Below are 14,087 nucleotides of genomic sequence, written 5' to 3'. Positions count from 1 at the left end.
TGACTGCAACAGCATGTCACTGTTGTAGGTATCCTGCATCACTTGGCTACAAGGACAAGCTGCAAGGAGGCACAAAAACTCCTCTCTAAAATTGCCTCCAGCAAGTAAGGTGTTGGAAACATTATTAATTTCAAGGGCAGAGCATTAGAAATCCCCTCATCCCACCTGAGCTGGTTTATCTGCAGAAAATTGTAAGGAAAAGCAGGGATTTCAACACGGTCCAATTCCCACCAGCGCTTTGTGTCACTCTCAATTACAGTCCAGAATGAAATACCAAGAAATCGTTCCTTGCGGCCGGCAGAATTAATGGGATCTTTGACTACAGAGAGCACCAGGCAGTGAACTTGTTCCTTTACCAGCCAAGAGGCACAGTGCAGCTTTCTTCAGAATAAAAGCTGCAATGTCAAAGGATAGTTTAAGGCTTATAAACTGACCTGATGTTTCCCAGTATTCCAGTCCATAAGAAAGGCATGTGATTACTGACCCTTTCCTTTCTAAAACAATTTATTTCTACCATAAGCTGATGCAGCAAGAGACTTTATCTTCCCACTGGTATCTAGCTAAATTACGTGTGGGGCAAAACACCGAACAGAAGACAATCAATAATGTAGTTACAACAAGCTGTCAAATGCTGGGCTGCAGCAAAGCTCCGATAACTGTACACTAACCGCTTTCTCTTAAGCTTCTGCCCAGTATAACCATCACATCATGTTCACTGGTAATTAGATGTCAACTTGCACGTTTAATGAGGTCACACTTGGCCAGTTCATGAATGAGAAACACCTCCCAGCTTACTGGCAGTGACTGCTGAAGGTGGGCAAGGATGTTTCAGCCAGAGACTCGGTCTGCTGAAGGTAGTTTGTCTTTGTGGAAACAATCATAAAACTGGATTTGCAATCTGCTAAACTGGCAGAAAACTCATCCTTCCAGAAAAGTGAAGATTTTGTTGGGTTAACTGCCTGTCATGGCTCACTCGGGGTCCAGACAAGGACCAAGACCTGTATGATGGAGCACAAGGATGTGCACAAGGACAGGGGAGGGAGTAGGGCACGACTGCCACGAGATCAGCTCAGCAGGGATGAAAGGCAGCCAAGAATAACCTGCACAACATGTTAGGACCCCCAGCAAGGATTTTTCCTTCTCTCTTGAGTCTATACCAGCAGCATGCACCATGGTTAGCCTCCAAATCACATAGCACAACCAGCACCCATGAAGCAGCACGTTATTGCATGGCACACAGCAAAGGGACATTAACACAACTCCCTCCCCCAGGCAGACACAGGGCCCGAACGCAGCTTTCTCCACAAGTCTAATACCATCTGGTAAAGCCTCGCTCTTCCACCAAGGACAAACCTGCCTCTTCTGGCAAATGCAAACAGACAGCAAGGACAAGTTGGAAAGCCAAGCCCAATGTGTTCAATATGTGCTGCTGAAGGACGCCCTCAAAAGCAGTCACACATGCACTGATTCAGGCAGCACCTGCCCAAGGAAGAGCCAGGGGTGAAGACGGGTGGGAGCAATAGTGGAAGCACATGCAATGGCAATGGCTTTGCATCCCTCTGATGCAGAAGGGGTCTTCTAAGCAGCCACTGGATCTAAGTTACGTATTTCACCCTGATTCAAGGAAAGAAACCAGGAATTCTTACACCTGGAAACTCAGTACGCCACCAAGCTCAGCCCTCCTCCTGTAAAAGAAATGCTTTAAAAGCATCTTTACATTTTACCTTGGCTGCCGCCTTACTCTGTCTGCCTAAAGCGAAAGACCGCCTTCCCTGAAGGAATCATAGCCCCAGCAGGGAAGGCAGCTGTGACCATGCTCAGAAAGCTGGAATTGCCCAATTCAAGCAGAAATACAAAAAATCCACCAGGGAAACTACTGTTCCTCCCAGGTCTCTAGGGCTGAATAGGTGACCAGGAAAAACAGGTACAGGAGTGCTGCTGGTCACTGGGATGAAACCCTGCCTTGACAAATCCAGTCATGTTTGTGGGTAACAGCAACAGTCGCCCATCAGGCAGATAAATTAGCCCCAGCTAATACTGCAGCCAGGTCTAGTACAGAGCCATACACAAACACACCTCTTGCATTCCAGTTTTCACTGTTTTGCCTCCTGAATTGTTTATCTCATCTCAATTCCTGGATGTGGATAAAACAAACGACATGGACTTTCTCACAGATGGGGCTTCTTGCTGTTCCCTTGACAAATACCATGCTCTGTGAGTATGAGCCTGAAACCCAGAGGAAAGGAAACAACTGCAAAGGGCAAGAAGGAAACAGATCATTTGCCAAGGGACAGCATGAAAACACATTTCTCCTTTGGGCCAGAGCCTTGAAATCTTCCCCTTCCCTCCAAACCAGCATTTTCACACCACCATCACCCTCCCTACAGAAAACTCAACGGGGACTGGGGCAGGGGGTAGCATTATTTTCCAGAAGCTGCTCCACAAGGTGTTATTTATTGTCTTAATACTTAAAGATGACAGCCAGCCCAGGGCCCGACCAGGTTAGCTCTTGACCAGACACAGCTGCCGCGAAGCAGCTTGGACACCTGGTCCTCCTACTGGCCAAGCCCCAGAGGCAGCAAGGACAGATGAGCTGTGTGGGTTTTTTTCATTCACATAGCATCCTTAGAGCTGTTATTAATTGCATTTCACTTTTAATGATTTCTTCCATGGCAAGGAGCTCTGCAGACATTTGGTTTAGCCTGGACAGAGCCACTGTAGTGGCTGTGAACATATTAACATGCTCCTGTGGATTTGGTTCTTACAGTTGGCTTCTCTGCTGTCTAGTAATGTCCAAGCTTGCATAAGCCAGGCTGAACGCCTGGTAGCAGCGCTCATAACTAACCTCCCTCTTGCTCATGTGCTTACGCCTCAAAAGGCATCTAGCATGGGGCAAGGGGGACATTCATAGCCCGGCTCTCCTCTACCCCTTGCCCACTTTTTAGCAACACGGTGCCTTCAGGAACTCCACTGCTGTGCTAGATCCGGCCAACTTGACTGACGAGGTCAGAAGTTGTGGGGGCGGAAGGACAGATACACACATGCACATGCAGATCATGACGGATGCTTCATTTCCTTATAAAAGCTGGAGAAAAGCAGAAGTCTTCCTGGCAATTCAGTGGACATGAAAAATGCACTCATAGCATTACTGGCATGGTTTTCAAGTTGCTGTTAAAATTCCACTTATATTATGCTACCTCCAACCTCAGAGTCTTCTGTGTTTTGGAGCAATACATTAAACTGTCTTTTAGCAGCTGCCTGCCAAGGGGAAATGGAGGTTTTGACATTTGACCCATAAGGAAGGATGTGTGGCATTTGGGGCTACCCAAATAAGGATTTTAGTTGGATGCTAAAACGAGCTGTGTTTTTAACAGTTAACTATTTTGACGCTGTTTTTGTATCATGGCAGTTCAAAGTGGAGTCCCTGACCAGGTGAATGAGGCAACCCCAGCCCTGCAAGTTCAAATTTTCCTGGGGCTGCATTCTTTGCACAGATCCTTTCCATTTGGAAAGGTTACTTTGCACTGGCATGGACTAAAAAAAACACATTTGTTTTAATAAAAAAGTGAGATTCCAAAGCAGGACTCAATAGCCAGCAGTGAGTTCAGAGGCAGATCCCACTGAGTTAGTACAAATATCCCAACAACAAAATGAAACAATACTACAAACCCAACTGAACTGCACTGGCAAAGGGGAAAAAAAAAAAACTCCCTTAACTGGTCAGCTTTGAACACGGGCTCAAGAGCCTTTTTTTCCAGAGTGGAACAAGTTTTATTCCTAGGACCTTGTCTCCATTAGGAGAAAGTAGATGTTCTTCAGCTATTCTCGTAACTCGGGCAAGACAGTTTAGGACATTTGCTGACATCGCTAAGATCTGCCCTGCTGCACCTCCTAGCACACGTTCCCACCTTAGAGCAGCACTGGCACCCTGCTGCACCTTGAGCCAGTTCAGGTCATTGATCAGACAGAAAACCATTGACTTGTTTCCCGGGACTGGCTTTCTGCAGGGTTAGCTCCTGAGCCAGCAGGAGCTAAACCCAGCAGAAGGAAGGAAGAAGGACGGTGCAGTTGACCACTCGACAAGACCACACAAGCTCCGGATTCCGGTTTGCCATGGTCAAAGCAGAAGGCAGCATCCCCACCCTCTGGCTGAGACTGGAGAGATTGAGAGACCCCAACACTACCTGAAACACCTCTCAAAGCACATTGTGTCTCCAGGACCCATTTGGCCACCCTAGACCTGCTTGGAAAGAAGGTGGCTATTGGGGACTGGAACATTTTCTGCCAGGACACAGACTCCTAACACGACATGCAGACAGTCCTTACTCTGCTCCCTGTGTGCCAAGCAGCCTGCTGCTCTTGCTGAGGTGCTGAGAGAATAAACATATTCGAGACTGGCATGAACTCTCCGTGAGCTTCACGCACACGGTAACCACCCTCTGTCCCCAGTTCAGGCAGTCTCAGTCAGCAGTACGTAAAGTTTGTTACACAATGACCTGAAATAAACTGTAAAACAGTGTGGTCCAGTGGCATCAAAACTATTTCAGAGGCCCTGATCCCTGGAGGTGCTGAGCCTCGGTCTCGCTCCCATCATCGGTGGGAGTTCGTGCACTCGCCTCCCCAGGGAGGGGGGTAGAAGTTCTCAGCCTGATTTCCACAGACTGCTGCTATTTTGTTCCGACATTCCCAACATCTTCAAAATACCCAAAGCCTCTTGTGCAATGAGCACAACATCCCCTGCTTCCTAGCTACATGGTGGTTTATGTTACTTTCCGCCTACAACAATTTCAGGATTGGCTTTACAGACCTAAGTGGAAGACTAAACAATGCTGGAGCCACAGCAGGAGAATTTGCAGAGTTTTATTCCTTGTTTCATTTGGGCAATCATTCTGCCTCTCATCAGGGACAAAAAAACTTGCCAACCTCTTAATTTAGGAATAGCACGAGCTCTGCATTCCAGCCCTGAATCAGCCAAAGGAGCCTTTTCAAGCTGGAAAGGGGAAAAAGGGCAAATACCTTTAAGCACATTTAAAAAAAAAAAAAAAAAGCCTCAACACCTGCCTTTTGCAGGCAAAAACCTGCTCTCGGGGCACTCTTGAAACTAGCTTGACATCAGCATTTGAAAGGGAATTCCAATCCCTGCTCTTTCGGGTGCCTGACTGCTTTCCCTGTCACTGCTTTAAATGAAAAGCAAACGCAAACTCTCCCTCGTATATGTTTCTCAGGCACGCTGCAGATGGAAGCAACGATGTGAGTCTGAACAGAATAGTATCAAATGAAGCTGGCAGATTCGGATTTCGGGTTTGTTGTGGGTTTGGTTGTTTTGGGGTTTCTTCCCTAATGGCTACAAGAACCTGTTAAAAGTTTTGTAATCTGAAGAGAGCAAACCCTTTTCTGGATGTCCAAGCTCCTCTGCCAAGACATGCTTGACTGTGAATATTCCAGCTGCATGTTTCACATCACGCTGGTTAAAGATGTGCCAGTATTTTTATTATTCACCCCCTATGGACATTACTGAGCACCACATACATTAAAGTGTTCTTAAACTGTGCTATTTACATGTGTGTGTATTACACACAGAGATACAGTCAAATAAATCACATCCATTGTAAAGGAATAAAGGTAATAAAATCAAGCAAAATACCTAGTGAAGTAACATAATTCTGAAATGAAGTCCATAAAAGCAAAAAAGCAGCATTAACTCAGAAAATCACCTCTCAGCCCATCACTGCAATGCTCTCCGCTCCCCTCCCCCCCCCAACTTCTTGTAAAAGCATAAGCCTGGAAGTCAGCACCAGATTCCTTAAATCTAAATGCCCTTGGCTTCTTCTGGAGAGTGTAAAATCCACTCCCTTGGCACTCATATTCTGTAGTCAAGCAAGATTTCACATCAACGTGTTCTCCAGACTCCCGGCTCTCCACAGCCCTTTGCAGCTGGGCAAAGGAGTGGGGACAGGAGTGGGGACCACAGCAGTCACAGCCTGGGTGCACAGAAGCAGCAGCTTGCAACGTGCAAAGTTTTCCCTGCTGCTGGTTCTTCTTCCCTCCCTCCATCTCTCCGCCTCGAGCAGAGCAGCGTGCGCAGGTACCCGGAGCAGCGTGCGCAGGTACCCCGCTGTGCTCCCATCCTCCGGGGGAGCGAAGCTGAAAGGTATAGCAGGGTTCAGAGCGCTTTTAAAGAGAGCCTCAACAAGAGAGAAGGGAGGGAATTCAAAGTTGTGCTGCTGAACTAGTTCTGCAAACAGTGTCAGAACCCCAGTCGTAGCCAGGGGAGCAAAACCAGCAAGGAGGCAGAAGTCAAGGAGGGGTGATTTCAAAGGAGAAGGTGCTAGTTTCTACTCCCAGACCCGATTCAGCAATTTTCAACATCCCACGGAAAGGGAAAGAGCTTGTGGCTGATCGTAACCGAGAGGAGGCATTAATAAAACCAAGCTCTGCTGTATCGGCATCCCCGGGAGCGCTCCCTCCCACAGCAATCGCAGCAACAGGTCAAGAGCCTGTTGGCATCCCCATCCTCGGGGCTGTGCCCTTGGGGGACGCTCCTCTTCCCTCGGCACCCAGTGCCTGGACCAGGGGGGCCAGAGGGGGCCACGACCCCCACAAGAGCCGGCAGCGGCCACCCCAGCTCCAAGGTGGGCTCTGCTGGGAACGCAGCTGTAGGGAATGGGCTCCCCACATAGCAGGGCCCTTGCAGTCCCCCAGCCACCCCCTTCCCACCAGCCAGCACATGGTCCTCCCACACTGCCTCTCCCTGTATCTTTGGGGCATCCATCACCCTCTAGGGTGATTTTACTCACCCACCAAACCCAAATCTGAACCTCCACCTCCCTATGCTCCCCGAAGGACTCCCCCTGCCCTCAGCTGCATCTCCCCAAACTTCACCCTTATCTGCCCCCACGGGTTTTGTTCTCTAGAAAACCCGAACCTCCACCCTGCCCCCCGGGGCAGTCCCTGCATTCTCCCCCCGTTACACCCCACCCCCGGGGTTCCTGCCCCGTGCCAAGGAAACGTCTCTAACCCGCGGGGCAGCTGCACCCCCAAATACCCCATTTTCCCCACACGCCCAGGGATGCACTCAGGCTCCTTCCCCGCCTCCAGCACCCCTCTCATTCCTGCCCGCTTTGTCCCTCCCTGGACTCTCTCTCCTGTCCCGCACGATCCCCTTCCCTGCCCTCCCGAGGGGTCCCTCTGCCCCGGGAGGACCCCCTTTAGGCCACCCTTCAGCATCCCTTTGTCCCCTGGACGTGCCGCTGCCCCCGGCGCCCGCTCCCGGGTGCGCGGTGCCCGCTGCCCCACGCCCGCCGCGCCAAGCGCACGATGCACCGTCGCCGGCGCCCGGAGCGCGGTGCAGCCTCCCCGCTCCCCAGCACCAGGTCGCCGGCGCCCGGTGCCCGGAGCGCGGTGCCCGCTCCCCAGCTCCCAGCGCGGTGCCCGCTCCCCAGCTCCCAGCGCGGTGCCCGCTCCCCAGCTCGCAGCGCGGTGCCCGCTCCCCAGCGCGGTGCCCGGTCCCCAGCTCCCAGCGCGGTGCCCGGTGCCCGGAGCGCGGTGCCCGGTCCCCAGCTCCCAGCGGGGCGCCCGGTCCCCAGCGCGGTGCCCGGTCCCCAGCTCGCAGGGTCGGCGCCCCGTCCTCGGCTCCGCCGGCGCCGCGCCTGAGCCGCGCTGCCCGGTGCCGGCCCCGCGGGGTGCGCGGTGCCGGGCGCTGCTCACCTGCGGGGCGCTCGGCGCTGGCGCCGTACTCGGCCGTGTCGCGGCGGCGGGCGCAGGTGCCCTGCCCCTGCACCAGGGCTTGCAGGGGCAGCTCGGCGCCGGGGTCGGGGTAGCAGCGCAAGCCGGCGGCGCAGCGCGGCGTGTAGACGCCGCACGCCTCGGCCTCCAGGCGGGCGCACACCGGGCAGCAGCCGCAGCCCGGCTCCCGCACCAGCTCGGGGCAGGGCGGGCGGGCGGCCGGGGGGCAGGCGGCCAGGCGCTCCGCCGTGCAGGGCGGGCAGCGGAACAGCACCTCGGGCAGCGCCGGCCCCGCCAGCGCCAGCGCCGCCGCCGCCGCCGCCACCAGCAGCCGCGGCCAGGCGGCCCGCGCCGCGCCGCCGCGACCGACCCCGCCGAGCGCCATGGCGGGACTGACGGGCGGCGGGGCCGGCAGGTGGACACGCCGCTCGGCCCCCCCGGCGGCGCGGCGCGGCGGGGCGCGGAGAGGAGCGGAGCCGGGCGGCGCGGCACGGCACGGCACGGCACGGCGCGGCACGGCACGGCGCGGAGAGGAGCGGAGCGGGGCCGGGCGCGCCGCGGCGCCGCCGGGTCCTAGAGCCGCCCCCGCGCCCGCCCCCCCCCCCCCCCGCGGGGGTCGGGGCTGCCCCTGAGGGGAGAGGGGATCAGACCCAGAGGGAGTCGGGGGCTGCTGCACAGGAGGTTGGGGGTGCCCCGAAGAGGAAATGGGGGGGTCTGGTCGATACGGGGCGAGGGCCTGCTGCAGCGGGAGTCAGGGGCTGCCCCGCGGGGGATGGGGAGCTGGCTCGCCAGGAGGTTGGGGTCCGCCCCGCTGGGTATAGCGGGGGGCAAACGCAGAGGGAATCGAGGCCTGCCTCACGGGGGGATTGGGGCCTGCCCCACAGAGTCACCTAGTACAGGGAGGGATGGAGATCCTACCCCCCAAGAGGGTTGGGGTCCTGCCCCGCAGGGACACCCAGTGCCGGGGGGATGGGGGGAGACTGGGGGATCTCCACACCCCCAGAGAGAGTGGGGCTGGGGAGCAGGTGGGGGCCCACTCTCACCCCGCTGCCCCAGAAGAGCCAGGCCAAGCACGAGCAGCCATGTTTTAGGCCACATCCCACCGTGGGGACAGGGGAGCAAAACCTGGATTCAGGGATGGTCCCTCTATTCAGCCCCCCACCAAACACAGGGCCTGGGAGCCACCCTGCCTCCATGGGAGCGGGACCCTGAGGTGGGGTGAGCCCCCTTGGATATGCAGGGCTCCATTCCCATAAGGCTGTCCACATCTCCAGCCTGGCTCCCCACAGGGCATAAACACCCCCAGACCAAAGCCATCTGCAGCAGGCTCAGCGCCTCCCCTGCGGCACTGCCCCGCGAGGGTGCCCGAAAGTCAGGGTGCAACCGGGGATGCAGAGGCAGAGCCCTCCCGGCTTTGGGGCTTTGGTGTGAAATATGCATTTCAAACCCTATCACACTCCTCTCCCTGCTGCCCGACTGTCACAGGCAACGCAGAGGGTTTTAAGTACAAAGGGTATTACACAGAGGTGACTTTTTTTCACTAATAAAAAAAAATAACAACAAAGCTAAGGGAATGCAACTGAGCTAACGAAGGTGGAAAACTCGGTTAATACTGTTGTGGGGTTATATGGTTAAAGTCAGATACTGAGGCAGCCTGAGTTCCCTCAGGCACGGGAATGTCAGCTTTGGGGCACTTAACTTTAAGTTAACATTTGCTGCTGTAGTTTTTTGGGGTTTTGTTTTTGTTTATTTCAAATTAAGAAAAATGCTGCTGTTGATGACTCGTGTGGCACAACTTTCAGCACAGGATTACTCATGGCCCTGGAGTTATACAACAACATGTTTGTTTGTGGGATCAACGAGCACAGGGTGGGACAATGGTCTGCGGCGTTCAGCACGCTCCGTGAAATCCCTCTGATACATCCTGGCACCAAGCACATGGTCCCATCCCGGTCCCTGGATCTTCCCAGGCAGTAGCACAGGTTATACAAGAGTTTAATCAAGCATGGTCCCTTTCTCTGGCTGTCCATCATGCTGCAGATACCTTGTCGTGGAAAAGCTGCCCATTTGCTTTAGTTTTGAAAATGTACCATTGCTTGTTTGCACCTTGCTCAAGCTAGGTGGTGATTTTAACCATCCCCGTTTCACTTCTGGGGGAATCCAGTTAGTTTTGGGGTCCCTGTGGCAGCAGCACTCATTGCTGCTTGCAGCACTCATTGCTCTGAGTGTAGGGGACTCCAAAACTCCAAGCCAAAAAAAAACGTTCCCCTGAAATTAGAAGCAAATAACAAAGATATTTTTATTCCACTTCATGTTACAAAAAATCCCTTTCTGTATTACAGAACCCAAGTTTTAGCCTGAGTGACTCAAGGAAGTATCTTCAAGAAGACAAAAAAATATATATATATGTAGAAAAAAGCCCAGCACAGACTTTGCATTTGTTACTCCCACAAATTGCAAAGTGGGAAAACAGGATGCACAGCCCTGCACACAAGCAGCCCCTCTAAAGCCTGCCTTCAAAACAGATTTGCCAGCAGATGTTCAATAGAAAATGGAGTGAATTATTTTCACCGCACACTCACGACTTCTCGGAGCTGTGGGGAAGGAGGCTCTCAGTACCTTTTTTATGATCTGCCGTTGACTTCACTAATGACTCACATTTGATTCCAATGAGATATTTTCATATGACTAATGAATCTATATTTGGAGGTGTAAGAGGGTTTGGCTAATTATCTGTTGCAGTCAGTTAAATATTCCAAGTATTCAAAGTAGGTTTTCTTCCAGTGGCAAACGTTATGCCCCCACGGTCTGTCTTCTCCTGGTGCTTTAAAAGCAGCCCAGCACTTTGACTTGTACCAAGCTGACATCTGGGTTTCTGTGTGTGTAAGCACAAGAGATGGCCTGAACTTAATTATACGGCGAACCAATCCTGCATTTTTTAGGTGGCCAATAGGTCATTCCCCAAGGGACAATTTAAACCCGATTTTTCAACACGTACTTGATGCTTGCAGCGGCCCGTTTTGCTGGGGGCATTTACTGGGGTGCCATTAATAACTCCTGGCAGGGGCAAATTCCTTATGAGCACCGTTGTGTAGGCTGCTTGCGCACAAATCATTTTTCCACAGGGAGGGCTCGCAATCTGATGAGAGAAGGGAAGGGAGAGAGGAGGGGGAGGGAAGGGGCTCCGTCAGCTCAGCTGCCTGAATTGCAGGAGGACATTAAACATAATGATCCTGGAGGGAAAGAAACCGTACGCAGCTCAGATGTGGGAACGAGCCAGGATTTCCTGTTCATATGCCTCTTTAGTAGGTGCTCGGGCTGTTCTCCTCCTTTTATCGCCATCATTTTCTTTGTCCACCACCGAAGCAATAACGCCGGTGCAGATACAATGGATCAGATGTTCCCCCTGCCCCTGCTGCTGCAGCCCTCGGCCGGGAGACCTCTCTGTGCCGCTCTCCAACTCGAGCAGAACAATAAAGAAGATTTTACAGCTGTTGTGGGGATGGGGGGAGGCGGGGAGGCAGAGGGAAAACAGCTTGAGTGCCCGTGGCCAGCTATAATTTCTCCAGTGGGTCTTTGCTGACAGTTTTAGGATTAACAAGTGAGCTCTGTTCCCAGGCATTTACCCCTCTGGATAAGCTAGCCTGTTTGTTCTCAAGGGTTTATTTTACCCTACAAAATATGGCATTGCCAAACAGATGTAGGCTTGTTCCTAGAAAGGCAAGTTATAGCTGAAGCTGCATCTCACAGAGGCTTTAGCCCTTGGAATTGTTTGGAAATGCTACAGTATTCCTCCTACCCTTTTCAGGGCAGTTTTTTCCCACAGACGTGCTGGTCGATTCTTTTATGGCTCTGTCCTTTGTCAAGGATGAATTAGGAAAAATAAACTTGCAAACAAAAAGTGGAGGCCCAGCACAGAGATCCTCTTGCTCCCAATGATTAAGAAGTATTTTACAGCTCTGGGTGTGTGTGTGGGAGAAAACAATGTGTCCTCCTGTGTTTTTCTTTCGCTCATTTTTAGCCGGGGGGCGGAGAAAAAACGTGAAAGAAGAGTAAAACAGTCTTATTATTTTTAAAGGCCTCCTTCTCAATAGACTGACACGAAGTGCTTTACGGTGAGTGCTGGAGAAAACCTCGCGTGTCCCAGAGCTGGCGTGATGAGGGACAGGTGATGAAGAAGGGAAGGCTGCAAGGAGGAAGGCTGTGAGGATGCGTGCTGGGCCTGATGTGAGTATTTGGTGGCCAGCATCTTGCTTTCTCCCTGGCAATTCAGCAAACTTTGGCCATGAATAAAGGTTTGCCAAGGGGCTGGGACCTGGGAATTGCCACTGACTCACAGTGAAGCGCATCAGGGCGGGACAGTGGGGGGTCTGCCCCTGTCCCTCTCCAGGGGGTGGCAGGGGGACATGCCCAAGGTCAGCACAAGTCAGTAGTGGGGGTGGAAGGAGTTCAGCCCCGATCCCTGTCCTCTGCAGGGAGACCCCGGCTCCCCCTCAAAAGGAACAAAATAGCCTTAAAATCCAATTACGGAGATGCCAAGTCTCTTCATGAGACGTGTACATTCATGGTCTCAGGTGATGCCTTGCCCTTGCCGGCCAACACGTTTTTCCCCTCAGCAGCAGGTCAAGCATGCTGCCGGAGCACTGGGGGGCCGTATCCTCTCCTTGTACACTCTTAGAGGGAAATCTTGCTTCACCCACAAGCCCAGCTCCTGTTCCCTACGCTGGCATTTAGGAAATAGCTCCCTGTCCCCTGCACACGCTCCTTAGGACCATAGGTCCCTTGACGCTCCAGCCCCACGCCACGTTGCCCCCCTGGCCACAGGAGCAGGGAGGGTGAAACTTAACCTGCCTCCAGGCACCCCAGTTCAGTAGCTTTGCCCACCGAATTGAGGTGGTGGGAATGAGCTGAGCAGGGCACTGCAGGGAGGATGGAGGCACTGCGAGACCCACTTGATCCAGCTTTGCCCACAGTGCTAGCTGCTCCCCAAGGCAATCACACTGAAAATGGCAAGCTTTCAAGGAAATAAAAGAATGGCCTAGAAATGACTTGCCAGCATCACCTCCTCTTCCTTCTCAGGGTTAGGTGCACAGAGGTATGCCGCAAACCTTACCTGTGCTGCCAGGGCAGGCTGCAGGGAGCAAAATTGCAAGTGGTGCAAGACCACATTTTGCCCACCCACCAGGCTCGGTCAGCACAAGTGGTTGAACACAGAGGCGGGAATAGTTCTTATCTGAAATGAAGCTCATGTTTTCTCACTTGGAGCAACAAGCGGGCTCCAAGCACTCCACATGCTCCAGCACGAGGCAGGGACAGAGGTGCACCACCGGGCACGTCTCCCCCGCACACCCTCTGCCTGTCCCTGCCCTCCAGCCTTCGCTCCTGGTGGTGACTCTCTTCTGTTTGCCCTGCAGTTACACCTCAGCTTCTTGTCCTTCCCCCCCAGCCAAAACTCATCCAGCGTGTTTCATGCTTCCCTCAGCACTTGCTCTCTGGAGCTTGGTTGGCTCCGGTGCGAGGAGCACGGTTACCCTGCGAGCTCCTACGGCTCTGATCCCCACCCTGAGCTCTGCTGCTCCACAGGTCATGCTCAGAGGTAGGTCTGAACCTGCCTGATGCCCCAGGCCCCCCTCTCCATCCACAAATTGTTTTCCCCAGGTGCATCAACCCCGCCAGAGTTCAGATGTCAGCAGAAGGGTCAATTATAGGCCACTTTGTTTACATTTACCCTGTCTGAGATGTTTATAGGGCAGCCCTAAATGCATTATCTATCAGCCTGATCCAGTAATTACGAATGCTTTGGAGTGGTCCAGGCTAGTTTGTTTAGGTTTCTCCAGCACTGATTAGAGATTAGCAGAGCTAAAACCACCCATTAGCTGGAAGGCATAAAGCAGTGGTGGTTTTCAGGCTCAAGGGCCAGGTGCTTCATACCTGCCCGTCTCCCAGGCACCGCCACTCGCCAGCAAGTGTGCAGGGGAGGGAGGCAGGGTGCCACGAGTTTGTCTGGTCTGCAGTTGCCATACATAGCAGAGACTTGTGGATTTGGACACCCCAGTAGCCAAACTCCTTGCTCATCCCTAAGCATCCCTCAAAAATGCCTTTATAAGTCTCAGGTGTACAAAGCAGTTTGAAACCAAGCAGCTGACCAGGAGGAGGTGATGCAAAAAGGGTTAAATATGGACCTAGGCTGGGTTAAATATGGACCAGGCACAGTGATTCGGCTTATAGGGATGATAAAACAAGAGCAGAGAGGATCTGTGTGGAGATTGCCCTTGACTTCAGCAGGTACCAGGGTTAATTGCTGTTGGAAGAGGACCTGGCAAGGATGAAGGAGATGTAGCTGAGGACGGGGAAGGAAGAGC

The 14,087-nt window shown here is 53.1% G+C and overlaps 1 protein-coding gene across 1 annotated transcript in view; it reads right to left on the bottom strand.

Moving 5' to 3' along the window:
- The window catches only part of IGFBP2 (insulin like growth factor binding protein 2), a 62,311-nt gene extending 54,201 nt beyond the window's left edge, over positions 1-8,110 (bottom strand). Inside the window, exon 1 of the mRNA XM_075711403.1 lies at positions 7,708-8,110. Coding sequence (XP_075567518.1) covers positions 7,708-8,110 — 403 coding nt within the window. The remainder of the gene's footprint in view (positions 1-7,707) is intronic.
- Between the last annotated feature and the right edge of the window lie 5,977 nt (positions 8,111-14,087).

This window comes from Pelecanus crispus, chromosome 5 (genome assembly GCF_030463565.1).
Source record: "Pelecanus crispus isolate bPelCri1 chromosome 5, bPelCri1.pri, whole genome shotgun sequence".
NCBI lineage: Eukaryota > Metazoa > Chordata > Aves > Pelecaniformes > Pelecanidae > Pelecanus > Pelecanus crispus.
This window is presented reverse-complemented; position numbering and strand designations above follow the sequence as displayed.